Source organism: Melanerpes formicivorus, unplaced genomic scaffold (assembly GCF_026170545.1).
Source record: "Melanerpes formicivorus ecotype bairdi unplaced genomic scaffold, bMelFor1.0.p_v2 SCAF_6, whole genome shotgun sequence".
NCBI lineage: Eukaryota > Metazoa > Chordata > Aves > Piciformes > Picidae > Melanerpes > Melanerpes formicivorus.
The window spans coordinates 26,890,907-26,918,385 of NW_027142358.1; the positions used below are offsets into that span (position 1 = coordinate 26,890,907).

Sequence of the window (27,479 nt, forward strand, 5' to 3'; positions counted from 1 at the left end):
AGCTGTGGAAAAGAGTAGGCTGGGATTTTATTGAATGTGTTGTAATAAATCACATCTGAAAGTGTCAAAAGATGCAGTGTACTGGGGACAGATGACCCTTAAGGGCCTGCAGTGTTGTGTCCTTCCTTCAGTGGATTTTCATTTTGTTAATAGAAGCATAATGAATGCCTCATCTTGAAGTAGTTTGAAACCTCTGAGAATGCTGATATTTATCCTACGCTGAGTAGAGTAAAAGTAGTATCTCGTGGGATTTGTTTTTCAGGAAGGTTCTACCTGCTACTGTTTTGTTGTGGATCATTTAATGGCTTAAAAACTTGACACAAATACTCACTTCTGCCAAGTGTTGTCATAGTTCTGTCAATTTCAATTTACCCTCTTCTCCATGGACTCATGAAATCATAGTCCCTATTGCACTGGGATCTGAGCAGGACTTGATGTATGCATAGGACAGAATGTTTAATATTGCTGTCTTAATTATTTTCTTAGATCACTATTTGTTAACCATCTCTTACAGAAATGCTCAGAAAATCCTTGTGTAGGTGCTCAGTTGCATATTCATAATACCTAGTTTGTAACTGCTGCTTTCTATTCTTCCAGCTTTTTGTTTTCTTTTGTGTTTTTAAATATGATGCATGTTACAGTTTATGTATGTTAAGAAAAGTCCACGTGTGATAAAACATGAGTTTTCTGTTAAGCTATTTTTACTTTTAAAAGCTCCAGTAAAATGCCTCTGCCTACTGATGTTTAACTCTGCATAGATATCAGCCAAGAGGCTCATTCTGTGATTGACTGTTTCAGTAGTGTATGGAAACTGCAAATGTTATCTCCCTTTAACAGAGGCTCTGACTCTATTTATGCGTAGACTCTATAGGATATGAGAATGTAAACTAATAGTCTCAAAATTATTCCTGCTAGCTCCTTACCTGGAAAATGTTTTCCTGCCACTTTACACAACAAAAACATCTGCTCTGTATTCCTCTTGCTGATCTGAGAAGTCCATGTCAACAGTTTCAGAACTTCAGCTCGATTAATGAAAGTCAACATATGATGCCTGAATGTGAAATGAAGATTTGATTGGTCATAGTATCATAGTATCATTCAGGGTTGGAAGGGACCACAAGGCCTTCTGACTGTCCTTTGTTTTTGAAAAGACTTAGGCAGCCTGATTGGGATCTGGGAGTACTACTTCCTCTTCAAAAGATAGAAAATTCTGCCAAAGCTCCAATCTCTGCTTTACTCTTTCTTTCCTGCCAGCCATTGGTTAAATGTACTTCATTTAAATGTGTTCTTAAATTGAATGAACGGGATTTATAAGGTATAATTTCTTTCACCTCTTCAAATCCTCTAGTGAAATTGAGCTGGATCTTTCCTGCAACTCAAGCCTAAAATCAGCTGCACGCTTGGCCTCTGCTGTTTTTTTCATCTTCAGATATTAGTAGCACAAGCTGTGGTTCTATGCTCACTTGTTTTGAGGAAGCTTGGCATTCAGCAGTGTTTGGTGAGCTGCTAAAAGAAGGTTAATTTCTGAGATTTAACTTTTGGGTTTAGTAGATAATCCGGGTAAGTCATGTTTGATCTAGGGTCTCATTGCATAGATAATTGGGGTTTTTTTAAGGGAATGTAGTGGGAGTCAAGCTGTTTTCCCATTGCTCCCACAGTGTTTATATCTTTGCTCTTGCAGTTTCAGGAATCATAGGATCATAGAATTGTTTAGGTTGGAAAAGACCTTTAGGATTATTGTGTCCAGCTGTAAACCCACCACTTTCAAATGCATCACTAAACAGTGTCCCTGAGTGCCCCATCTTTGTGTTTTGTTCAGATGTTCTTCTCCACCCCCAACAACAACCAGTAAAAACATTCAAAAAAACCCTTAAACAAAACCCCAAACCAACCAACAAACATTTTTGCTTCATTTGAGACAGACATGCTGAAATAATCCATGTTGAAACCCCTTTTGTCTCAACCAAAACAAATACTAACTGAGGCCGTGATCCATCCTCACTCTGCTGTGAAGGAGCCCACGTTGTTTTGGGTCATCTCTTGGAAGAAACTGCTCTGGCACCCAATTCTATGCCTATAAAACAGTGTGTGTTAATGAGTATCTCTGGGCCATGCATGGATTACTTGTCACTGGGAAGAAACATTGTAATTATAAGTCTGTAAAACAGCTTTTATTCCTCTGCCTGATTTGAATCCCCTGACACTAATCTGTTCTTTACTTTCATGTTGTGCAGATCAGGGTGTCCAGCCAACTGGCTAGTGAAGACCCTTTCTCTGTTACAGTGGTAGAGGCATGTAGGTTTTGGACAGGGGCAGGAGGTTGTGTGCTCTCTTTCCCATGCCTGCATGTAAAATTGTGGATCTGAGTTTCTGCAGTCATGAAAAACAATATGCTGTGCACTTCTCATCGCCCAGCTTCAAACTCCACTGAGGGTGACTTGGTTTATTTGGCATGAGACCCAGTTGCTTGTCTGCTTTGTGCTCTGAAATGTCAAGTTATCAGAACCTGCATGATCCTGGTGACTGCTGAAACTGAGTTTTGAACCATTTCTGTTCATACGCTACAGCAGATTAAACTCCTTGTTCAGGAGTATCAAGTGTGTTTTCTGACTTGTTCCTGATTTGAGTGATGCAGAGTTAATCAATTGTACTAAACCAATTTGCTGAAAAAAAAGAATGGTTTTCCCTCTTTTGGCTAACTTTTAAAATGTCTTTACTTTGTAAAATATAGAAATGAAAGCAATAAAGCCTGTAGAAACCTGTGATCTCCTTTTTTAATTCTTCTTTATTTTTTTTCCCCCCTGTAAAAATGTGAATATTTCTGTATTTATTTGTAGTTTCTTCAAGATACATTGGATGCACTTTTTAACATAATGATGGAGAACTCGGAGAGTGAGACATTTGACACCTTAGTGTTTGATGCTCTGGTAAGTTTGCATTGTGGATGGAATAAATGTGTTTTTTTCTGGAGGAAAAGGAGGCTGAGGGTGCACCTTGCTCACTGTAACTACCTTTAAGGATGTTGGAGCCAGGTGGGGGTTGGTCTCCTCTCCCAAGTAACAAATGATGGGACAAGAAAAAACAGCCTGAAGTTCTCCCAGGGAAGGTTTGGGTTGGGCATTAGAAACAGTTACTTGGAGTTGCTTAGCCTGGAGAAGAGGAGACTCAGGGGTGACCTTATTGCTGTCTACAACTACCTGAAGGGGGGGCTGTAGACAGGCAGAGGTTGGTCTCTTCTCCCAGGCAGCCAGTACCAGAACAAGAGGACACAGTCTCAGGCTGCGCCAGGGGAGGTTCAGGCTGGAAGTCAGGAGGAAGTTTTACACACAGAGAGTGATTGCCCATTGGAATGGGCTGCCTGGGGAGGTGGTGGAGTCACCATCGCTGGAGGTGTTCAGGAGGAGACTTGACAGGGTGCTTGGTTGCATGGCTTAGTTGGTTGAGTGTTGTTGGATGATAGGTTAGACTCAATGATCTTGAAGGTCTGGTCTGGTCTATTCTATTCTAAGCTTGTCAGGCCCTGTTCTAGGCTGCTTAGGGAAGCAGTGGAGTCCCCATCCCTGGAGGGTTATAAAAGCTGTGTACATGTGGTGCTGAGTGGTATGGCTTAGTAGTGGACTTTATAGTTCTGGATTAATGGCTGGACTTGATCTTGAAGGTTCTTTCCAGCCTAAAGTCTTCTGTGGTTCTATACTGAAATAATAAATAAACATGGTTTAAATGCTAGAATGAAGATCAATAGTAAAACAACATCTTATTGGTTACTATGTTTTACTTAAAAATGCATGGAAGTTTTTCATGATATTTAAAGGTCCAGTTGAATTTTATCAAAAGGGGATTAGATTACGTGATGCCATCATTCCAGAAAAGATGAAAGTCATCAAGCCAAATCATTATAGTAGATTGACAGCAGACTTCAGGACAGAAACAAAGTTTTTGCTTGCAACAGAAAATACAACAAAGGAGAATATTAATATGTTGAGGGGACAATCACAAGAAATCTGTGTTTAATGTTATTAGTGTTATTTATCTGAAAATAAAACCTGAGTGTGGGGTTTTTTTTTCCAGGTGTTTATCATTGGACTGATTGCTGATAGAAAATTTCAACATTTTAATCCTGTCTTGGAAACATACATCAAGAAGCATTTCAGTGCTACGTTGGCCTACACGTAAGTTTTATGGTGTTGGGTTGTTTGGTGGGGGGTGTGTGTGTTTTGTCTTGGGTTTGTTAGGTTTTTTTCCTCTCTTGTGGCTTATACAGTGTATCCAGACAACATTTTTCAGGTTAATTATGAATTCTTCCGTAGATGTTGGGACAGTGGGAGTGAAGGAGACTGAAGATTGCATGTTTTCCTAGATTGAAATAATGTCAGTAAAACATTTGCTTGTTTGTGAGGAGAAAGTCTTGATTTTGTTGTATTGAAGGAGGAGGTGATTTGACTATTTCAAGAATTGTTTTATCATGAAGGTATTCATAAGCAATTCTGTCATACTTGAGAAAGAAATCATGTCCATGTAAGATGCTTCAAATATGTTTGGTACATGGAGCTGACCGTCTGCCCTTTATTATCTTCATTACCATCACATTAGGGAGAAGGCAGTGAAGGACAAAATAATGGTCTGTAATTTGTACTCTTAAATATTTCTAGAGCAGTTGGGAACTTTGCTGCTGCTTTGGACTATTAGTGTTGGAAAAATAAATATATAATGGGTATCTTTGCAGTGCTGGGAGGAAAACAAATTCAAACTAGGAAGCCTGCTGTGCATTTTTGTTTTTCAGTCTCCATTATGTGACCAGAAAATATTTCAGAAGCCTTGATTTAAAATAATGATGAGTTAGAGCTACAGCCACTGTTGCAACTTCCATGTGAAATGGGTAAAGGATGAAGCATCCTCTAGCATTTAGATTTATTGAAATCTTAGAGTGGTTTTGGTTTGAAGGGACCTTTAAAGGTCATCTGGTCCAACCCTTTCTGCCGTCAGCCGGGACATCTGCAAGTAGAACAGGTTGCTCACAGCCCCAAACAACCTGACCTGGAATGTTTCCAACAGAGCTGAAGGTCCTGGTAGGCATGGAAAGCATCCCTCCCTTCCTTAAATGCTGGGAGGCAGAAGGAAGTTTAAACCTGAGAAGGTGAAATCTGGTTTGACTTACACCCATGGATATGGCAGATCCCTGCACTCTCCCCACCTTGCATGAGTGGTTTTTTTTAGTAGAGGGAGGTCTATTGACAGTATCTAAGTGATTACTTCAAATTCTTAGGCTATTTACTCCAAATAAGTGCCTGTATATCAAGATGTCTGTTTGCTCAGTGTTAGTTTTTGTTAGCGGTACATAATGTTGTGCTTATTTATGTACAGCGCGAATGTTGGAAGCATGCAGTGCAGCTAGGATGATTGAAAATGGAATTGCTTGTAGTTGCATTGAAATTGTGATTTATATTCATTGGAAGGGAGGTAGTTGGAAATGATATTATCTTTCAAAACATTTCACTTTCAAGTTTGATAGACTTCAGAATGTGGAATAAGGGAATTTCCAGCTGGTGTGTTATACTCTTTTGAGAAATACTTCACAAATTCTACATTAATTTCCTGGATATTTTGGGGCTAAAGGGGAAGCTTCATTTAATGAAGCAAATTCTATTTTGTTTTTTAATTCTAACAATGTTTTTTAAATTTAATTATATTTATTACTTGTATCTTTATGATAGCCTGAATCTGAATATCCCTAAGTATCCAACAGAAAAGAAGTCCTACCAAAACTTATTTATGTGTTGAATGGAGTTAGTCTGTATTTTAATTTCTCAATCACAGGTTGCAGCTCCTTGCCAGCAAAAATAAGAATGTAATGGATTTATTAGTTGCTTAATTAACTTTGCAACTTGGTGGGTGCTGGTTAGGCACGTGATTTTTCCTTAAACTTTTAAAAGTTGAGATTCTTTGTGAGCATACTTGTCACCTGTATATTGTTTTTGTATTTACACAGAAAACTGACTAAAGTTTTAAAAACATATGTGGATAATGCTGAGAAATGTGGTATCACTGATCAACTCTTTAAAGCTATGAAAGCTTTGGAGTACATCTTCAAATTCATAGTCCGGTCCAGGATCCTCTTCAATCAGTAAGTAATGTAAATACTGAAACCTGTAATTCCTATTGCCAGTGTTGTTCAAAAAGTGTCAAAATTCTGACACCCTCTTAAAGTTGCTCAATATTGCACTGTTTAAGAAATATCTTGACTTGTTAGAACTTAATTTGCTAGGAAATTGTTTTTCTAACTGACCCTCTGTTCGCTAGAGGCAATCAAAATGTCCTTTACAGAGATGTGCATCTTGAATAGTGTTGTACTCGTAAATCATGGTGTGTTGAAGCTGTCTGTAGTTTAGGTCTCTGAACAAATCGAGCTTGCTGCTCTTTGGGAGAGTTTTTGTTGCTAGCTGGCTGGTACCATGACTAAAAGATATTGAGTAGCCTACACTGTCCTGTCCTCAGTCAGGCCTTGCTTTCCTCTGCTGGCTGCAAAAGCCTGGGCAGATTAAAGTACTGAAAATTCTGCAGCAAAGCCAAAGGGACAGCTGCTTCTGGATGGGAAATGTGGTGTTTGTCCTTTTGTGGTGCTTGCAGGGCTCAAGCTGGAGAAGAGCTGAAACCACAGCTCATGAAACCACAGGTGAAGCTGTGGTTTGCGGAAAGTTTGATTTGTAAAGTAGACATGGAGAGTGAAGAGTCAGAATAGATGGACAGCAAGGAGGAAGAGGATTGAGGTGCACGTTTTTGACGCACTGCCTGGAACAACTGTTCTTGGAGTTAAAACTCCCAGCAGCTCAGAGCTCCCCAGAGCCCCCACCTCTGAACAGACAAACTGTTAGTGGTTGGCTGGTTGCCATTTCTAGGGTCCTGCAGTCTCAGTAGGCTTCAGTGAGTGAAACAGTAAAGTGGAAAGAAAGAAGCTACAGACATCATCTCAAGATCTTTTTGATAGGAGTTTCTATAAAAGCTCTTTCTGTGCCTGCGTGGCAGATGCCTACTCGACCTCCTGCACGGTGAACTGCAGAGACTGACAGGCTGTCTGCAGTGGACACCCATCTATCAAGTCAAGCATAAATGATTACTTTAATTTTTGGAAGTCAGTGCTGTGTCTTATCCATGAAATATTAAAAAAGCTATAAACCAAGCGGATGTATTCATCCTCACTTAGATTCAGTCCTTTTACTACTTGTTAGCAATGGTAACAACCTTATTACAAGGGATTTATGTAGAGCTCTGAAGTTACCAACTCCACCAACCTTTCTCTAATTTAGAGATTGTAATTTATTTCTGTAGGAGTCCTGCTGTGAGATTCATAAAATATTGAATGTCACTTATACAGTTGCAGGTCCCACAAATCACTTTAAAACAGGAAGAAAAAAAATGATTATGCCTTGCTACAGATCAAATGAGATTTACAGACAATATGACCCTCTAGTATTGGCTGTTGGATTCCCCGTGCTAAGCACAAATTCACAGTTCTTTAGTGTTGGGAAGACCCAGCTCTCAATGACAAGGGATTAATCAGCAAAGCTGCTGAATGTTGAATGACACCATGATTTGTTCTGCTGTAAGACTTAAATCCTGCCTGAGGTATGTGATTTGAGGCGATTATAAAGCAGAAGTGCAGCGGCGTTCCGAAATAATCGTTGGTGGTTTGCTGAGAAATTGCAAGGAGCAAGCAGAGTCTTCTATTAAAAAAATACTACTTATATTTAACTTTAGTTAATATGGTGGTTAACTGAATATATGGAGCCTTTTAGTAATGTGATTGCAGGCAAGCTTCAGTCCTGGATAAATGAGTAGAAGCCTAGCTGATCTGGTTAGAGCCTGGTGGCAAATCTATTTGAGTATATATTAAGGATTATAATGGCAAAACATTACAAATGAACTTTGGAAATGTTTTTTATTTGGCTTCCTCAGTAATGATCCCAGTGCTTATGTTGCATCTACAATGACCTTAAATTTTGAAGGCAGCTCTAGAAGGGTCAGCTTGGTTTCCTCATAGCTGCAGCGTTTCTGTTGCATTATAAGGTGTATTAAATAAATACATGTTAATACCTGTCAGCAGGAATGCATTTGCCAGTAACTTGTTTATTTTTATTACAGTTTCCTTTTTGAAACACAAAGCTTTTTGTCTGGAGCAGTTTGATTTATTGGACTGTCAAGTTTAGTTACTTCTTGTATCGGTATTAGTTTCACCTCTCTAATCTGTTCAGGGGGACACTGAAATCCATTATTGAAGTTGGGAGTTAACAGGTAATTTGTCCTGTATAACCCCCAGTTTTAGCCTAAAAGGGGAATAGAAATTTGCACAGCAGAATAATACAATTTAATTTTTTTTCCTGTAGCATTCATTTCCCCTGTGTACTGGTTAAATATATTTTTTTTTTTAATATCTGCAGCTCCCAAAGCCTTCTGAACACAGCATTAAAAATGATACACATTAGTTTCAGTGTAAAACAGCACAAACATTCTGAGCTCTAGGCTTATCTCGAGATAAGCTGCTTTCTTTCTGTAATAGGTTGTCCATTGTATCTTCAAACATCAAGAAACCATGCTGGGACTGCCCATAGAGCACCACACCCAGCAATTTTCTTTCTCAGCTGCAGAGCACATTCAAAGACCACCTTACTGAATTCAAATCCAGAAGAAAATGGAGGGGAAAAAAAAAAAAAGGTGTTTTTAACTTTTGCTAGGAGCTCATCTAATGGGTCTTGGTTCAGATGGTTTAGGTGACCTCAGGGACAGAGCTAAGGGAATCAAGGTGGGCTTCAGAAGCCTAATTGCTATTGGATGAGGCTCTTGGAGGCAATCAAAGGTAACCGAGAAAGCCTGGGGCTTTAGCTGGTCTCACCTGACCCCTGCTCAGGTTTGACCTGGATGTCAGGTGCTCCTGGGCTTATTTTAAGCACTGATTCTTTTTTTTTTTTCTTTGGTCCATCCTAACTCTGTATAGCTGAGGTTCAAAAAGTGTATTTGCAACAGTCTTTATGTGGGTAAGTTATACATAGCTAAAGAGGGTGAAACTAACTTTTTTTTTTTTGAAGGATTTACCTGGAACTAGTGGTCTTCTCTTCTCCCTTTCCAATTCCTAGTGAGAATTATCTTGTCCTACACCTGAAACGGGGATCTTTTGCTTTTGAAATATTTGGGAGACTTTCAGGAACGCTTCATTCCTGTGCTGTAGGAACTGCTCAACCAAGTTGTTCAGCTTGGCTGTATATTTTTTGCCTTTGGAGTTGTTCAGGCATCTCAGGGCAGTTTTTATCCCCTTGAAAGCATCTGGCAGAGAGAGAGAGAGGAAGGGTCCCTGTGGGCAGAGCAGCTCTGACTAATTCTGCCCAAAGGCACGGGGATCTGCCCTGAGAACTTCAGCTGTGGATTAGTCCTCCTTCTGTGGCAGCTGTATTGACTGTATGGGAAATGGAGCCTTAACTAGTTTAGTGTCAGTGAGCCAGAAATTAGAGTGGAAATGCATTTTAACTTTAGCACAACCTTCCCATGGAAAAAGGAGGAAAAAAAAAAATAGAGTGGATTGGTAGGGTTTTTTTGTTTTGTTTCCTTTCTTTCATGGAGTTTAAGGTCACTCACCTTGGGCCACTGGTAGATTTTAATGATTGCTGGCAAGTTGTCTGGATGTTTTCTGGCTTCCTCATCAGAAAGCTACTTGGCATCGGTCCTCCCAGACATCTGCTAGCTCTTGTGCAGAGTGAAGAGACTCTATCCCACTGCTTGCGTGGGCATGTGGAATTGGGTCACTGCTGAGGGATTCACCGTGACTTGAAGGCGTAAACAACAATACTGACTGTGGCATGGTACATAGGAAGCTTTAAAAAGAAAAGTCTGTTGTTCCTGCTGGCCCAACCTGGTCAGTCTGTCTTGTCTCTATTTTTCTGTTGGTGTGGGTTGGGGTTGTTTTTGGTTTGCCTTCTTTTTATTTTTGGTGTGTGTGTGAAAGAAAACTTTTGGTTCAGTGAAGCAACTTGCATAAAATATTGAGCTTTGGGGGGGAAAAAAAACTGAGAAGAGTAATGCACCAAATTATCTGTTACTTGAAGGGTTTTTTCTTTAAAATGTATTTTCATTTTAGTTGGATCATGCTTATGAAAGCTAATTACTTTTCAGACTTTATGAAAACAAAGGAGAAGCAGACTTCAGGGAGTCTCTGCTGCAGCTCTTTAAATCCATCAATGAGATGATGAGCAGCAACTCTGATCAAACTGTCATAGTGAAGGTATGTGCTTTACAGGTCTCCATCTTGGCTTGGCATTTGCATCCCAAACCAATTAGCTGATGAAGTATATGCTTATGTTTGTCCCTAGAAGCATATTTTTACCTCACACGTGGCTGATACTCAGTGCGTCTAGTGGAGGGTTTGTGACTGTATAAAGAACGTGCTTTGATTTAATGAGGTCATAAGAATATTACAAAGATACTATTTATAATACATATATTATCTGTACCTACATTATAAATATTTCTAAGTATATTATTTGTACATGTACCTAATTTTTTACAGAGAACTTCAATGTATTATCTTAAGCCCCAGTACACATTTTTAATGGGAAACTAATGGTGAGTCAGAGTGTAAGCTCCACCCCACACTCCTCTCTTATCCATTTAAAATGGTAGTGCTGTTTGGCTCATGGAATTGGGAATATGGTCTCTAGCCTGAGCAGAAACATTGAACTATGGGGATGGTAGATTTGTGTACCTGGGGTAGTCTGAGGTCGTTGTGCCAGCACTGGACTTGTGTTCTTTTGGAGAATCTCTTCCACTGTGCAAAAATACAGACTGTCATATAGATGTGTTTGATAAGCTACAGCTTGAAGTTGTCAATGTGGTTCCAAATAGATTTATGAAAGGATGAAACTCTTTCAACTGAAAAAATTATCAAAAAGGGGATGAGAATTAGGGTTGAATTTTGGGACAGTTGGACAGTAGAAGTCTTCTGGCTCAGATGTGTGGTGGTTGTGTACTAAGAGGAAATTTTTAGAGCAACTGGGAGGCCAAGACAATGTGAAAGCACTGTGCCAGTGCAAGACATTCCTCTTGGAGGCAGCTGGCACTGGTCCTTTGTCACTAAGTGAGGCAGGTTTTAGGTTATCAATACCACGCTGATCACGCAGCACATGTAGGTAGTGGGGATAAAGCTGCTGAGTTTGAATATTTTGGGTGGAGAGACTGAGTCTGTACCATGTGATGATAAACTAGGGATGGGATATGACATGCCTCAAGGAAGCTGTGTTTTCATTTCATTGACAAAGCATCTTTCCTGAGTGGAAATGGGTAAGTTTCAGCTGTGCTATCTGGTACTTCACAAATAGGATGCTTTTAGATTACAAAGATTGAGTGTAAGATTTGTCTGAGACTTGTTTGAGGCCTGCTTCAGGAGGGCAGATGAATATGTGTTTTTGTTGGGTTTTTTGTTTGGTTGGTGTTTTTTTGTTTAACAGTTCATGCCTTGGCAAAAATAATAAATACTTGCAAAAACAAATGTGTCAGCTTGAAATGCAGGAAAAGAAACTTTATAGTAAAGCCTTGAGAGATCCTGCTGCACCAACGTCTGTCCTGGTCTGTGTTTCACAGTCAAATCTTTGCAAATTTGCTGAGCACATCTACTTTGACAAGGGCAGTGAAGCTGGTGAAGGGTCTGGAGAACAGTTCTTGTGAGGAATGGATGAGGAAACTGAGGCTGTTTAAGTTGGAGAAAAGGAGGCTCAAGAGTAGACCTTCTCATTCTCTACAGCTCTCCTAAAGGTGGATGGAGCAAGGTGAGAGTTGGTCTCTTCTCCCTAGTAATAAGTCATAAGACAAGAGGAAATTTGCCTGAGGTTGCACCAGGGGAGGTTCAGCTTGGACATGAGAGGAAAATTCTTCACTGAAAAGGTTTTTAACCTTTGGAAGAGGTTCCCCAGGGAGACAGTTGAATCCCTGTCCCAGGGAGAGTTTAAAAGCTGCAGAGATGTGGTGCTGAGGGACATGGTTTAGCACCAGCCTTGGCAGGGTTAGAGAGTGGTAGGACCTGATAATTCTACAGTTTTTTTCCAACCAAAACGATGGGGTATTATGGTAGATGAAGTGTTGGCAGATGTGCCAGTGTGGAGTTGTCAGAGAAGTGTGCTTGTGGATGCCTTTCAGAAGCCTTGACAACATATCATTCATTATTCATTGATTTTTGTCTCCTTTGGACTCTAATTACCTAGCTCTTAGAACACATAATTGTTAGTATTGGCTTTCTACAGCTTGTCAGATTGCTTTTATTATGTTCAAATATTCACTGATGCACTGCAGCTTTTCCAGTCACTAGAAATGTGGTTTATTCTCTCTTACAGAGAATAAAATTATGGAATGTAGATGTTTTTTTTTTTCAGAGAGAGAAAGTATGGCTTCTGTGAATCTTTCCTCAGAAAGCTATTTGAGACATGGGAGGATGGCAGTAACCATGTAAGGTGGACACTGTTTTTCAGTGATCTGGAGTTGGTAGTTAAGTACATTGGTAGTAATAAGGAATGCTAGAAGGACCTCAAAAAATGAGGGGGTTAAAGTGTGAGCTACTAAGTAGGTAAATATGCGGCAGCACATCTTCAGTGTGGCCTTTCAGTACTTAGAGGAGTCTGTAAGAAAGATGGGGACAGACTTTTTAGAAGGACCTGTTGTGACAGGACAAGGGATAATGGATTTAAACTGAAAGAGGGAGACCTAGACTAGAGAGAGGAAGAACTACTTTTTGTTTCTTTTTTTGCAATGACAGTGGTGAGACACTGGCCCAGATTGCCCAGAGGAAGTGGTAGGTGCACTAACCCTAGCATAGTCTAGAGCAGGTTGTTTGGGACTCATAGCAACCTGCTCTAGTTGCAAATATACCTATTGACTGCAGGGGGATTAGGCTAGATGACCTTGAACGTTTCCTTCCAGCCCAAACCAGTGTGATTCTATGATCTCAGCAAGAGTAAATTAATAACTATTTGATGCTGTACTTGAAGAGCTGCAGCATGGGGAAGTTACCTTGGGTTCATAACTGACAGATTTTGGGGTCATCCCTTCCATGAGTAGCAGCTGGTGAAGAAACAATGAGGTGTTGGATATCAGCCAGAGGGTTAATGAGAACAAGGCAGGGCTGCCACTTTGTTGGTCTTGTTACATCCGAATCTTGCATGCCAGGTGCTGGTCTGGTCTCTGTACCTCAGACAAGAGTTACAGAGGTTTGGAGGACCAAGCTTGGGAATGGTGCACCTTCCTGGTGGGTGAACAGTCTGTAAAACTCTACTGCACCAAATCCCACAGCACAACAAGTAAAGTGTAAACTGACATCAGTAAGAGAGAAATTTGAAACCACTAAAAGAGAAAATTTTCATTTCTGAGGCTTGCTGTCAGTAGGGGCTGTGGAGGCAGGCAATGTCAGCAGGCCCAGAGAGAGGCTGTGTACGTATACAGACCAGAAGTCCTTGGAAGTTCTGAAAGGATGGATGGAAATGCAGCCTTTGAAGATTGCTGGGAGTGGACTACAGCCACTGTAGATGGCATCTCCTTTGGGAGACTATGCAGGGCTGCACAGTGTTCCTTTAGCTGTTGAATACTCTGAAGTTCTCTACAAAACTGATGCAGATAAGCAGATGAGTTGCTAAGTTGTGCAGTTAACTGCTACAGCTAGATCTGATCTTTTCTGGCCTTCTAAACTTTCCAATGTATTTCAGACTTTTTAAAAACCCTGTTTTTAGTGTATACTGGGGAAACTAAATAAGTGTATACAAAATAAGTCTGTTTGGGGAGATAAGTAGAGAAGACTGACACTGGAAATTAAGGTGCTTCACAGAGACAGATCCTTAATTCACACATTTGAATATTTCTATTCCCCCTTGATAAAATTGTAATCTGTCTTGATAGTTGTCATAGGGTTGGAAGGGAAAGGCCGGGCCTTCTCCTCCCCCCGGAAAGTGAAGGGAAAAAAAACTCACAGTTGAATTACCAAAGCAATGGGTGCTGTATATTTACAAAGCAGTTTAGGGAAATGCAGGGAAATATATACAGAATTTACAGTATTTACAATATATACAGAAGTATACAAAGTAGCACAGAAATGAGAGTGCCCCCCTCTGCTGAGGGGGTTCCCCACCTCTGCTCCCCCTTCTCTCCCCCTTTCCCCAGAGAGGGTTAGAAAGAGAGAAAAGAGGAAAAAAGTTAAAAGCAGTTATGTGTTAATTGGAAAGCAGTTAATACAAGCCTTGCAGTTTATCAGTTTCAAGGTCAAGCCTGGCTGAAAGCCCAGAACGCTGTGAGCTGCAAGCCACCGAAGGAAGGGGAAGACAGACTGAGCAGAAAAGTGCAGGAATGCCCAGGATATTCTGCTGCACTCCCAGTTCAGAAGGTGCTTCCTCCCACTCTACCAATGAAATTAGTTTAGATCTGTCTTTCGTTTACAAACATCCGACCACAATATTCCCTTTCTTAAGGGGACAGCCTCAAACGGTCACAATAGCGTATCAACATGAGGCAGAACTGCCACTGGATAGTTGTTCTGAAATGTTCACAACTTTCCTCATGGGGCTGGTTATGCTCAATACTTTTTTTTTTTTTTTTGCTTTTCTTGAAGGTTGCCTTCAAGCTGACTGTGCAGGGGAAAATGAATGACTGCAGCCTTATGTTCTTTGCAACAATTACTCTTTATCTAGTCAAATATTTATGTCCTTGGGGAAGCTGATGATCTGTTTCTGACTCTGTTTCAGGTCTTCACTTACTTAATATTTTGCATTTAAATTGCCCTGTGGTTTTTTTTTTAGTTTTTTAAGGTTTTGGGTACATCTGCAAAATGAAGTTTCCTCAAAAGAAAACTGTGAAATGTACAAGGATCCAAAGTGGTAGAGCACGAAGAAGCTGAATTTGTACCTCTTTTAGTATTATGGGTATTCATAATTTCGTAGGATAAGGGAGAATTTGTGTATGTGTCTGCTTTGCAAACCTGATTCAGTTCCAGCCTTTAAGGAAACAAAATGAAGAGTATTTTCTGTGGAGGACATGTTAAAAATGGCACTTTACCTTACTTGCAGCTGGCAGGATTTACAATTGTATGCAGCATTGATTCAATTGTTCTCAGCTCTTGAAAGGAAGGGGAAAAAAAAAAAACCCAAGCTAACAAAAAACCCATCTACCAAGTCCTCTGCTCTGCCTAAACCAAGCTTTGCCTTACTGAAGAAGCTTTGAGTCATAGTCTTGTAGCTGGGAAGGGCACAGGTTTTTCCAGGAAGCCTTGTCTTAACCTGGAGTTTAGGGAAAAGCATGTCTCTGTCGGTTCTCGCTGTGGTCTTGGTTTGAGGAAGGGGCTCTGGAGGTAGCCCCATTGCTGGCTTTGGTTTGTTGCCTGCTGTGCTGGTGCAGTTGATGGTCACTTGGTAGCTGAAGAACTGGTTACCTCATCCTTAGGATGTGTATTTCTGTGCCTGACTCTCTATATCTATGAAAAAAAAGGTGGTGTTTTTTCAGTGTAAGACCTATGTCTTTTTGTGTGCTTTTGGTATTGTAACATAACAATTAAAACCATTAAAAGGTTATTTTAGGTTTGAGTTCTAGTGCTTCAGCTACATATTTTTACAATAAATAGGTAAAAGTCTACATATTCTCGCAATACCATTTGAGGATTAGATGATGCAGTCAATACATTAAGCTGCAAGAATGAATAAACTCCATGAATAAGGAGGAGACTTGATGGGGTGCTTGGTGCCATGGGTTAGTTGTTTAGGTGGGTTGGATTGGTTGATGGGTTGGAGGCGATGATCTTGAAGGTCTCTTCCAAGCTGGTTTATTCTATGTAATAAATGAATGAAATCTTAAGCAGTAAAGGGCAGCAATAGTCATTTCCATAGGTTTGAAATGGAGTAGCTGGTATGGTATAAATTAATGTTCAAAATAACACAGAGTTTGTTCTTCTGTTTCAGTTAAATACAGTCATGTGTGTGGGGGCGTGTGTGTGTGTGTGAGAATTGGTGTTAACTGCAGCAGAGACAATCAGAGCCCACCTTTTACGCTTGCTATTGTTAAGGCGTCCAAACTGGAGAGGGAAATTCAAACAGTGATTTGAGCTGATAAACGTTTTGGCCATCCTCTTACTAACAGATCTTTCTCGCAGAGTGGTGAGCTGTAATATTAGTTTGAGAGCTAGAGAGATGAGATTAAACTTTGTTTTTCAATTATCAGTTTGAATTTGAGAATGACTTGATGAAATATGGTGTGCAGCATTCGCTGTGTGCATGTATTTTTAATGGTTGCAAGTGCAGTCAGCTTCCCTGGTTTTCTTCTTATTTTCTGCTAATTGGTGCATGATAATTATTTCCTTAACCATTTTTTTTCTTCTCCCTTTCTCCTGTTGAAGCATGAGCTCAGCTGAAGCCTAGAGTGATGTTTCAAGTTTAGATAAAAATGCAAATGTTCCCTGGTAATTTATTCCTGCATCTCTTTGAAACAAGGGCAGTTGAGCAGCTGCATGGAATTGATGAGGACTGTCTGATTTGGGCTGTGTTTGTGTGAGGGAGCTGAACTCTTCTCAGCGGGGTTCTTGCAGTTTGCTCTCACGCTTGCCGCCCTGCGTGACTTTGTGCCGCTGTTCAGGATGACTGGGAAAAGACAAGGCTGGTAGCAGAGCTTGTTCTCTGTGCTTTAAATGATCTTGATAAAGTAGGCGTGTGTATAAAATGATCCTGTAATGTGACCGCAGAGAGCCAGGCTGGAAGATAACAGTTCACTAATGCAAATTCTCTTGTGTCTGTGGTTTTTTAATAATCCTTGTCACTTGTAACACATGATGCATATTTCTCAGTAGCCATACCATAATTTGTCCTACTCCAATATTAAAGAATTTATTGCTAAAGCCGCGGAAAAGTATTTAAATGACGACAGGGAGCTACGTTACAAGCTGCTGAGGTAACTAGGAAGCAAATAAAAGACACTGCAGGGCTTTTTCAACAGGTTAAATACTTAATAACCACCATTTAGAATTAGTTGACTAATAAAATTCAACTGTGGACTGGGATTTCTGCGGCTCTTGGAGTCTGTATGGGAAAATCATAGAATCCTTGCGTGGTGGGGGTTAGAAGGGACTTCTGGAGATGATCTAGTGCAACCTCACTGCTAAAGCAGGGTCACCCACAACTGGTTCCCCAGAATCACAATGTCCAGGCAGGTTTGGAATCTCTCCAGAGAAGGGAGACTTTACAGCCTCTCTGGGCAGCCTGCTCTGGGGCTTTGGCACCCTCACAGCGAAAAAGTTTTCCCTCATGTTCAAATGGAACCTCTTGTGTTCTGGTTTGTTCCCATTGCCAGTCGTCTTGTCATTGGGCGCTATAGAAGAGAGTCTGGCCCCATCTTTTTGCCCCCTACCTTTTAGCTGTTGATCAGCATTAAGATCACTTTTCAGTCTTCACTTCTCCAGGCTAAAGGCCCCCAGAGTCTCTCAGCCTTTCCCCCTGACAGAGATGGTCTAGTTCCCTCATACTTGTAGCCTATTCTCCACTCTTTCTTATAATTCCCTGTCCCTCTTGAACTGGAAAGCCCAGATTTGGACCCAATACTGCAGATGTGGCCTCAGATGTGTAGTTAAACTGCCAACAGACACAATAATCTCTAGGAGATCCAGTTTAGTTGTGATCATGCTTTGTGCTATTTTGCACTCAATTTTGTGCCAGTGGCGCTGTTTTAGTTGTGATTTGGAACAAAAGACTGCTGTGAACTGGGTCAGTTAAAAACAGTGTGGAGATGTTCCTGGAAGTGGTTTTATCCAGCTGCTGGCTGGATGTAATTTGCCTGTGTTGCTGTGTTTAATAGAATCACATCCAGGACAGTACTAGTGTAGAAGGTGTGTGCTTTATGTTGAGTGACACACGATGAAAACTTAATCACTAACATCATGTGCCGATTGAGTCAGATAAAACAAATATATAGCTTTGTCAAAGAAAATAATTCATAGGAATACACTACTTGGGAGTCTAGGTGTGTTGTCTGAAATGAGTGACTTCAGAAAATGACATATTTAAATACTTTCTGCTTCTAGTGAGTACAAAAGAACTCAAATCCCAGACAGTCTGTAGTATACTCTTCAGAATACATTTAGTATGAAACATTGCTCAGTCAATTTAATGACAACCTTAAATTAGTATTGCTGTTCTCTTAAACAGCTACTGCAGAGAAACTTGACATTCCTCGTTAGTATAAACCCAGGAATGGGATAAAAATGCGACTACTTTTGTTTCAGCATGGCTTTGCTCTGCCCTGTGCTGCTTTGTTTTCATTTACCAGTGACCTCTGTTATTTTCACAGTAGTAATTTCTGGTTTGTATTAATAAAGAGATTGCTCAATATGCTCAGCTATGTAGTAAAATAATAAAACTTCCATTGTTTGTTATCCAAAATTATACCAGAAGTGACTTTAAGCTCCTTAGCAAAGCTGTCCTGCCTTATTCTGTGCTTTCAAATGGCCAAGAACTGTTTGTGCAGACAATTTGTCCTCTATTGCACTAAAGCATCCTTTTACCACTCAATACAGTGCCACAGTTTTAGTTCTTATTTAGTGTAGTTTTGTGTTACGATATTGAGGGATTACCTCAAGTGTGGGAAAAGAAAATCTTTTGTTTTAAGAGAGTGTAACTTTTCTTCTTCAAGCCTTCAGATGTACTAACAGCTACCAGATGTGATGAAGTATTGGAGATGGCTACAAGCAGTGCAGCATGACTTTCTGGCCTTGAGACAACATATTTAAGATACTTCCCCAAATGGCATAAGAAATATGCTGTATTTGTACTTAAATGCTTCTTAAACGTGCTTCTGAATATAGAATCATAGAATTGTTAGGGTTGGAAGGGATGTTAAGGATCATCTAGTTCCAACCCCCCTGCCATGGGCAGGGACACCTCACACTAGATCAGGTTGCCCAGAGCCTCATCCAGCCTGGCCTTAAAAACCACCATGGATGGGGCCTCCACCACGTCCCTGGGCGGCCGGTTCCAGCATCTTGCCACTCTCATGGTGAAGAACTTTTTCCTAATATCCAATCTGAATCTACCTATTTGTATTTTTCTTCCATTCCCCCTAGTTCTATCACTACCTGACACCCTAAAAAGTCCCTTTCCAGCTTTCTTGTAGGCCTCCTTAAGATACTGGAAGGCCACAATAAGGTCTTCCCAGAGCCTTCTCTTCTCCAGACAGAATAGCCTCAAGTCCTTCAGTCTGTCTTTGTAGGAGAGGTGCTCCAGCCCTCTGATCATCCTCGTGGCCCTTCTCTGGACACCTTCCAGCATCTCCAGATCCTTCTTGTAATAGGGGCTCCAGAACTGGATGCAGTACTCCAGGTGGGGTCTCACCAGAGCTGAGTAGAGGGGGGAGAATCAACTCCCTTGACCTGCTGGCTATGCTCTTGGTACAGCCCAGGATGTGATTTGCTTTCTGGGCTGCAAGTGCACGCTGCTGGCTCATGTTGAGCTTCTCATCCACCAGCATCCCCCAGGTCCTTTTCTTCAGGGCTGCTCTCAAGCCAGTTGCTGCCCAGCCTATATTGGTGCCTGGGATTGCCCTGACCCAAATGCAGGCCCTTACATTTCGTCTTGTTAAACTTCATGAGGTTGTCATGGGCCCATCTCTCCAGCTGTCAAGGTCCCTCTGGATGGCCTTCCCTCCAGTGTGGCTGCTGCACCACACAGCTATGTGTACTTCTGTCTACTTACGTTATTTCTGGCTTGCTATTTATGAAATTATAGAACTGTTGTGGTAGGAGAAGACCTCTGAAGTCGTTGAGTCCACAATTAGTAACGTAGCACTGCCAGATCACCACTAAACCATGGCCCTCAGCAGCACATCTACATGGTTTTTAAGTCCCTTCAGGGATGGTGACTCCACCACTGCCCTGGGCAGCCTGTTCCAGGGTTTGACAGCCCTTCTGGGGAAGAATTTCTTCATAATATGGAACCTAAATTGCTCCCTGCACAACTCAAGGCCATTTCCTCTTGTCCTATCACTTGCTATTTAAGAAAGGAAACTGACTCCCCTCTCACTACAACCTCATTCCCTCAGCTGCTCCTGATAAAACTTGTTTTCCAGACTGTTCACAATCTTCACTGCTCTTCTCTGGACCTGCTCCTGTACCTCAATTTCCATCTTGGAGTGAGGGGCCCAAAACTGAACCCAGTATCTATTGTGATTGGTGGGTTTGGAGATCTTTTTTGTTCTTCCAAAAAATAAACAAAGCTTACTCTTTTACACGGACCACATATGCAAGTCTCAAAATGCTTGAGCAAAAATTTTTTTTGGGGGTTGAGGATTTTGTTTTTCCCCCAGAAAAATTGCAGAAAATTATTTTCAGAATGAAGAGACTGCTGGCAGTGCCTTCTAAATTTCTGGCTTAAGCTAATTTTTTAGCTGTAGAAACTCCTTGAACCTTTAAGTTTGAGGAACATACTAGTTTTACTCTTGGTAGATCCCATTCTTTACCCATTCCCGTCTGGAAATGACAGGCAAAAAAGCGCCATGGGAGCGTGGGTCCAGCAGTGGACCCTTCATTGATGGTCAGAGGAATGGCCACTAGAAATAACACTTCTACTACATTTGGTCTTACTTGTTCTGGCCTTCTTATGATGTCTGAAGACTTTTCTCCCCCCCACTTCAGCTTACCTTCTGGTACAAGCCATCACTGACTCTTTCTTCAACCTGAAGGGAGGTTGTAGACAGGCAGAGGTTGGTCTCTTCTCCCAGGCAGCCAGTACCAGAACAAGAGGACACAGTCTCAGGCTGCGCCAGGGGAGGTTTAGGTTGGATGTTAGGAAGAAGTTCTATACAGAGAGGGTGATTGCCCATTGGAATGGGCTGCCCGGGGAGGTGGTGGAGTCACCATCATTGGAGGTGTTCAGGAGGAGATTTGATGGGGTGCTTGGTGCCATGGGTTAGTTGTTTAGGTGGGTTGGATTGGTTGATGGGTTGAACATGATGATCTTGAAGGTCTCTTCCAACCTGGTTTATTCTAAATAAAATGAGGAAAGACACAGCTGTATTCACCTGTTGGCTCTGAAGAAGCATAGGAAAATACAATTAGCTGTTAAATCATTATAGGCACATCAATGAATTTATCTTACAGGTTGCAAAGGATGGCTGCTCTAGACAGAGAGGTGCTTCTGACGATTTAAGGAGTAATTGACAATTATTCTGTGGCACCATCAACCCTAGGAATTTTGTCTTCTGTATTGGCTGTGCAGAGAACTGTGACCATCAGCTATTGCTGATTTCATTCTATTTAAGGCAAGAGCTTTGACTTTTCTGGACCTTATTATTTTCACTTAATGAGTTTTATTTCTTGGCATACTTAATTGCCTTTTTCAAAGTTTAGAAGGGTATCTGTGCAGCTCTACAGTCATTGACTCTGCAGTTCAGAGGGTTGTATTGGCAGCCGGTTCATGTCTTGAGTGTCAGTTAATGGCTTTTGTCATATCTCTGTGCCTTGGATGTGGTGTAGTATCTTTCATGCATAAATAGAACAGAATATTCAGAAGGGATAAATGAATATGTGTTTGTGGAAGTGAATAGAATAGAATAGACCAGGCTGGAAGAGACCTTCAAGATAATCGCGTCCAACTTATCAACCAATCCAACCCACCTAATCAACTAACCCATGGCACCAAGCACCCCATCAAGTCTCCTCCTGAACACCTCCAATGATGGTGACTCCACCACCTCCTCGGGCAGCCCATTCCTAATGGGCAATCACTCTCTCTGTGTAGAACTTCTTCCTAATATCCAACCTAAACCTCCCCTGGCGCAGCCTGAGACTGTCCTCTTGTTCTGGTACTGGCTGCCTGGGAGAAGAGACCAACATCTGCCTGTCTACAACCACCCTTCAGGTACTTGTAGAGAGTAATAAGGTCACCCCTGAGCCTCCTCTTCTCCAGGCTAAGCAACCCCAGCTCCCTCAGTCTTTCCTCATAGGGCTTGTGTTCCGAACCCCTCACCAACTTTGTTGCCCTTCTCTGGACTCATTCCAGCAAGTCAACATCCTTCCTAACCTGAGGGGCCCAGAACTGGACACAGGACTTGAGGTGTGGCCTAACCAGTGCAGCATACAGGGGCAGAATGACCTCCCTGCTCCTGCTGGCCACACTGTTTCTGATGCAGGCCAGGATGCCATTGGCCCTCTTGGCTGCCTGGGCACACTGCAGGCTCCTGTTCAGCCTACCATCGACCAGCACCCCCAAGCTTCTCTCTGCCTGGCTGCTCTCCAGCCACTCTGACCCCAGCCTGTAGCACTGCATGGGGTTGCTGTGGCTGATGTGCAGAACCCAGCACTTGGATGTGTTAAATCTCATGCCGTTGGATTCTGCCCATCTGTCCAGCCTGTTGAGGTCCCTCTGCAGAGCCTCTCTACCCTTCAGCAGACCAACTCCTGTCCCCAGCTTGGTGTGCTTGATGTGGTGGGAAGAGGGAGAAGGGATGGAACATAGCATAGAAAGGTACTTGGAGTTAGTTTACAGGCTCATGTGCACCTGTTGATATCATGCTGATCTATGACTTGCATGTAGATCGTATCCCTAGGTAAATAAATATATAGATTGTCAGTTAAATTTCCAATAATATCCTGAAGGTACGAGGGAGTTTAACTCAGTAACAGGGAAAAGGTTGTAGAATCGCAGAATGATTTGGGTTGGAGGAAACCTTAGATCAACTACTTACAACCTCCCCTGCCTTGTGTGGGGGCATCTCCTTCTGATTGGGTTGCTCAAGGCCCCATGCAACTTGGCTTGGAGCCTCCCCAGCCTGTTCCAGTGTCTCACCATCTTCATGGTGAAGAGTGTTTTTCTAATGTCTAATCTAAATTGAGCTTCTTCCAGTTTGAAGATGTACTCTACATGCTTTTGTATAAAGTGTCTCTCCAGCTCTCCTGTAGCCCTCTTCAAATATTGAAAGGCTTACAAAAGATCTTTCTGGGCCCTTTTCTAGTATCAGGAACCCCCAGCTTTCTGTCCATATTCATAGGAGAGGTGCTCCAGCTCCCTGATCATCTTCATGGCTTCTCTGAACTTGCTCTGACAGTTCTATGTCCTCTTTGTGTTGAGGATTCCAGAGCCATTATTCATCTCTGTTATTCATATGATGCATTGTCTTGTTTTCAGTTTCTCTCCTTTTTGTTCTTCCCCTTTTGCTTGTTTCTTTGTGTGCTTTGTTTCACTTAAAATGAATGATTCTGTAACTTGATAAGGGTAGTAATAATTTGTCACTTGTTTTCTGTAGAGAAACCCCTTTGGGCAGGAAAATCTTATTTTTTTGTTGTTGTTGTTTTTGCAGCCCAGCTTGAAACTGTATGTAACTGACTAAATGTGTAAGCCTGGAAATTCCAGCTTTGTGTGTGTATCTAATAGGCTCACATGGCAATTACTGCAAAAACCTGTTTGATTAGAAATGAAATAATTAAGATTCCTCATTGCTGTGCTTTATTTAATATTGTTTTGATTTTTCAAGTGTCTTAGGCATCACTGTTAATTGAAATTAAGGTTTTGATGTAGTTGCCTGTGCACTTGCAGAAATGAGGAATATGAGGCTTTGTCCAGTGATGCTCAAGAGTGGAAAGTAATTTGGTTTGGTTTTGTTTTGTTTTTTCCTATTGGAAGAAATTAAAACAGATTGTTTGTTTGTGTTTTTGCCTGATGTTAACAAAAATGTCTTAGGCTTTCGTATATCTGCTGAATTTAATATTCCTCAGTTGCATACTCCAGTATCCTGGGAATAACCATCATTGCATTTGTGCTGCTGCTAACAAAAGACCCTTCAGCTGCAGTTTCTAACAGAGTAAAATCTCCAGTGAGAGCTGCTCTTTCACAAGTTGATATCCACAAAAAAGTTATTTTAGTAGATGCTTGGGTTACACAGATCCAGATTCAATCACAGGGCTGCAGAGCCTACTTTTGTGAGCATACTCTGTCGTATAGTTGAGTCTGAGATAGGAAATAGACTTCTACAAACTTCTTAAAATTTAATAATACTAAACTTTAATTGGTTTGTCCATAAAGTAGAACCCAAGTTGCTGGTAATTGAATCATAGAATGGCTTAGATTGGAAGGGAACTCAGAGATCATCTGCACCAACCTTCCTGCCATGAGTTAAGGATGCCTCTCAACTCGAGTTGGTTGCACAAGGCCTTATCCAACCATCCCTCTTCTCCTATTGCTTGGCACTGTTAGGAAAAGTTCTCCTCCAGCCTTCCTGTAGGTTCCCTTCAGGTACTGCAAGGCAGCTATCAGGTACTGGATGTCAGGCTACAAGATCCCTCCCAGAGTTTTGTCTTCTCCAGACTGAAAAACCCCAGCTCTTGCAGCCGATCTTAATAGCGGAGGTGCTCCAGCCCTTGGATCATCCTTGTGGTCCTCCTCTGGGCTCACTCCGACAGTTCTGTTGTTGTAACTACAGGCTTTAAATGGACATTGTAAATAGTTTTACCTGATAGTACTTCGTTTAAAGTGTTAATTTTAATGATTTTTTTGCCGGCACAGTGGTGAATTTTAATTCATGATATAAAATGCAAGCTCCTTTTTTAGCACATGTTACTAAACATTTATTGCTGCATGCATTTGAATGATAAGCAAATAAAAACACAGCAATGGCTGCGGTTTATAACTGGTCATTAGAGTCCTCATCCATCAAAATGCTTAAGCATGTGCATAATGGGTCTATTTGCATAATTACAGTTATGAGCTTGATTTCTGAGCGTTTAAGTAGTCCTTTAAGCATACGTGGAAATGTTTGATCAAGCTCGATGGTTTAAATGGACTATGACTGAAAACTGGTAGGCTGGAATTCTCAGCTAACTTCATGCTGGGGTTTTTACACTTCTAAAAGTGGTCAGCAGGCATTGGCAAACTTCTCTGGCTGGCTGCTTGGTGTTATCCATATAATTATAGAATTGTTTCAGGTGGAAAAGACCTCTATGACCACTGAGACCAACCGTCAGTTCAGCACCACAACGGCTATTAAACCACATCCCCAAGTGCCATGCCTATGTGGTTTTTAAACACCTCTGCGGTTGATGACTCCATTGCCTTCCTGGACAGCCTGTTCCACTGTCTGACCACTCTTTCAGTGAAGGAAATTTTTCCTGGGCAGCCTGTTTCACACTTCCTCAAATACCCCTCCTAAATCTCTTATGGTTACAATTTCAGGGCATTTCCTCTTGTTCTATCACTTGATAGTAGGGAGAAGAAACTGATCTTCTGCTCACTACAGCCTCTTTCTTTGTGACTGTATTCCAACGAGTGATCTCCTGCATTCAAGAATGGTGGAATTTGATCTAAAATTATCAGGGCTGCTTCAAAAAAAGTGTAGTTTGAGAAGGGACAAGTGGTTTTATCTGTAGCTGTGAGGCAATACTCCTTAAGTCACTTTCCCTGTGGCTCTCCCTACCATTGATTTCCACTAAGTAGAATTTTTCTCTCTTCAGTTCTCTGGCTGTGGTGTTGTGCAGTATAATCATTGGTCAGATGACAGACTTCATAAAAGTATAAAGCCTCATTTTCATTCTGATTCAAAGGGGTAGGGAGCACATGGTGGTCTGCTTGATAGATACTGCAATTGCTATGCTTTAAACCCACAACCAGAAATGCCTCATGGGGAATAAGTTACTCCCCTTTTTGCGGTGAAAATGGATCTGTAATCAAACCATGTGATATTATCAATGCAAAGGATTCATTTGAATTACTGGTTTGGGTTTTTTCTGGACTTGTGCTCAATGGCTGCAAGATCCTGAGAAACATCAGTAAAAGCGATGCATGTATGTGAGCAAAAACATGTTAAAACCAAAGATTTTTGCCTTTGTTTCTTAGGTAGAACATTTCCTCATCTCTTTCAAGTGGGGCATTTAAATCCATTTGCAAAGGAAGGGGGGGAAAAAAAACCAACACCAACCAATTTTATGTGATTGAAATTACTGTTGGTGTAGATTAAGTTATTTTAGTCTGTTGTCTTACTAGAGGTCTACTTAGTCTAACCCAAAGTGTGTTTTGGCACGATTGCATTAAATTGCTGGGCAGGCAGTTTTAATTGCTGGATTTTTTTGCTCTTGACTCCTGTGAAAGAATGTTTGCCCTAGAAATAACTGCTAATTTTTGCTGAGAAATGCAAAGACAAAATTAGCTAAAATTAGTACAAATAGTTAAAATACTAAGCATCTGTTTGTACCTTCTGAATCATTTCATTATGTCTGGTGAGGGATTGGCAACTGCAAGTTCAGGAGGAGTTACAGCTGCAGTTTCATTTGTGGCTACCAAGATTTACTGCAAGGAAAAGCGATAGTTGTGCATGTCACAGAATGGTGAAGGTTGGAAGGGACCTCGAAAGATTGCCTAGTCCAACCCCACTGCTAGAGCAGGTCACACAGGAACATGTCCAGGCAGGTTTTGAGTATCTCCAGGGAAGGAGACTCCACAACCTGTCTGGGCAGCCTGTTCAGGTGCACTGTCACCCTCATAGTGAAAAACGTTTTCCTTATGTTCACATGGAACCTCCTAGGCCCTGGCTTGCAGCTGCTGCTCCTTGTCCTGTCACTAGACATCACTGAGAAGAGCCTGACTCCATCCTGCCATCACAGGAACAACCACATTAATATTTATAAGCATTAATGAGGTCGTACCTCAGTCTTCTCCAAACTAAAGAGACCCAGCTCCTTCAGCTTTTCCTCATATGAGAGATGTTCCACTCCCTTCAGCATCTTTGTGGCTCTGCACTGGACTCTATCGAGTAGTAGAGGGAAAATTAATCTCAAACCACTCTACCATGGCTGATGGTGTAACACAAGATGTGGCAAAGTTAGATAATGGTTGGACTCTTACCTTAATGGTCTTTTACAACCCAGTTGCTTCTACGATTTTGTGAAGAGGATGAGGAGAAGGTGCTTCTCCAGCTCTGCAGAAGATGGGGATAAAGTGATTAGAGGAACATAACTTAATTATTTGTTGTGTACCAATACACTAGAGTTTCTACAGTGTGTTGGAAGGAGCTTATAAGTCTCTAATTATGGTGTGAGTTGTCAGTGTTCCCAGCTTAGTGCTGTTTCATGCATTTTTCTTCTTTCAAATCTATAAAATTTTCTTTCTTCCTGAGTTTCGGTTCAGGTAATTTGCTCCCAGAAGAATGTACTAAGAGCTGATGTCACAGGGAACAGTTACTCATGTGATTCTCTTTCTTACAGTATTTGCACCTTCACAGACATGAATTTAACTCTTGCTTATTTGTTGTTTTTATCTTTTTAGGGGGCAGCACTTAAATACTTGCCAGCTATTGTCAATGATGTGAAACTAGTGTTTGATCCAAAGGAACTCAGGTGAGTAAGAGTTAATGAAATGTGTAGTGTCACCTTGATCTAGCTGTTTATTTTGCATATATATATACACACACATTAAAAAAATACAGATGCAGAGGTAATGCAATATGATCACTTG

At 41.2% G+C, this 27,479-nt stretch overlaps 1 protein-coding gene across 3 annotated transcripts in view; it reads left to right on the forward strand.

Moving 5' to 3' along the window:
* Positions 1 to 27,479, forward strand: part of DOCK1 (dedicator of cytokinesis 1) — a 383,983-nt gene that overhangs the window by 74,736 nt on the left and 281,768 nt on the right. For all 3 annotated transcript variants that reach the window (XM_068140207.1, XM_068140209.1, XM_068140208.1), the window contains exons 20-24: positions 2,838 to 2,927; positions 4,069 to 4,169; positions 5,987 to 6,121; positions 10,156 to 10,264; positions 27,291 to 27,361. In XM_068140207.1, the coding sequence (XP_067996308.1) occupies positions 2,838 to 2,927; positions 4,069 to 4,169; positions 5,987 to 6,121; positions 10,156 to 10,264; positions 27,291 to 27,361 (506 nt within the window). The remainder of the gene's footprint in view (positions 1 to 2,837; positions 2,928 to 4,068; positions 4,170 to 5,986; positions 6,122 to 10,155; positions 10,265 to 27,290; positions 27,362 to 27,479) is intronic.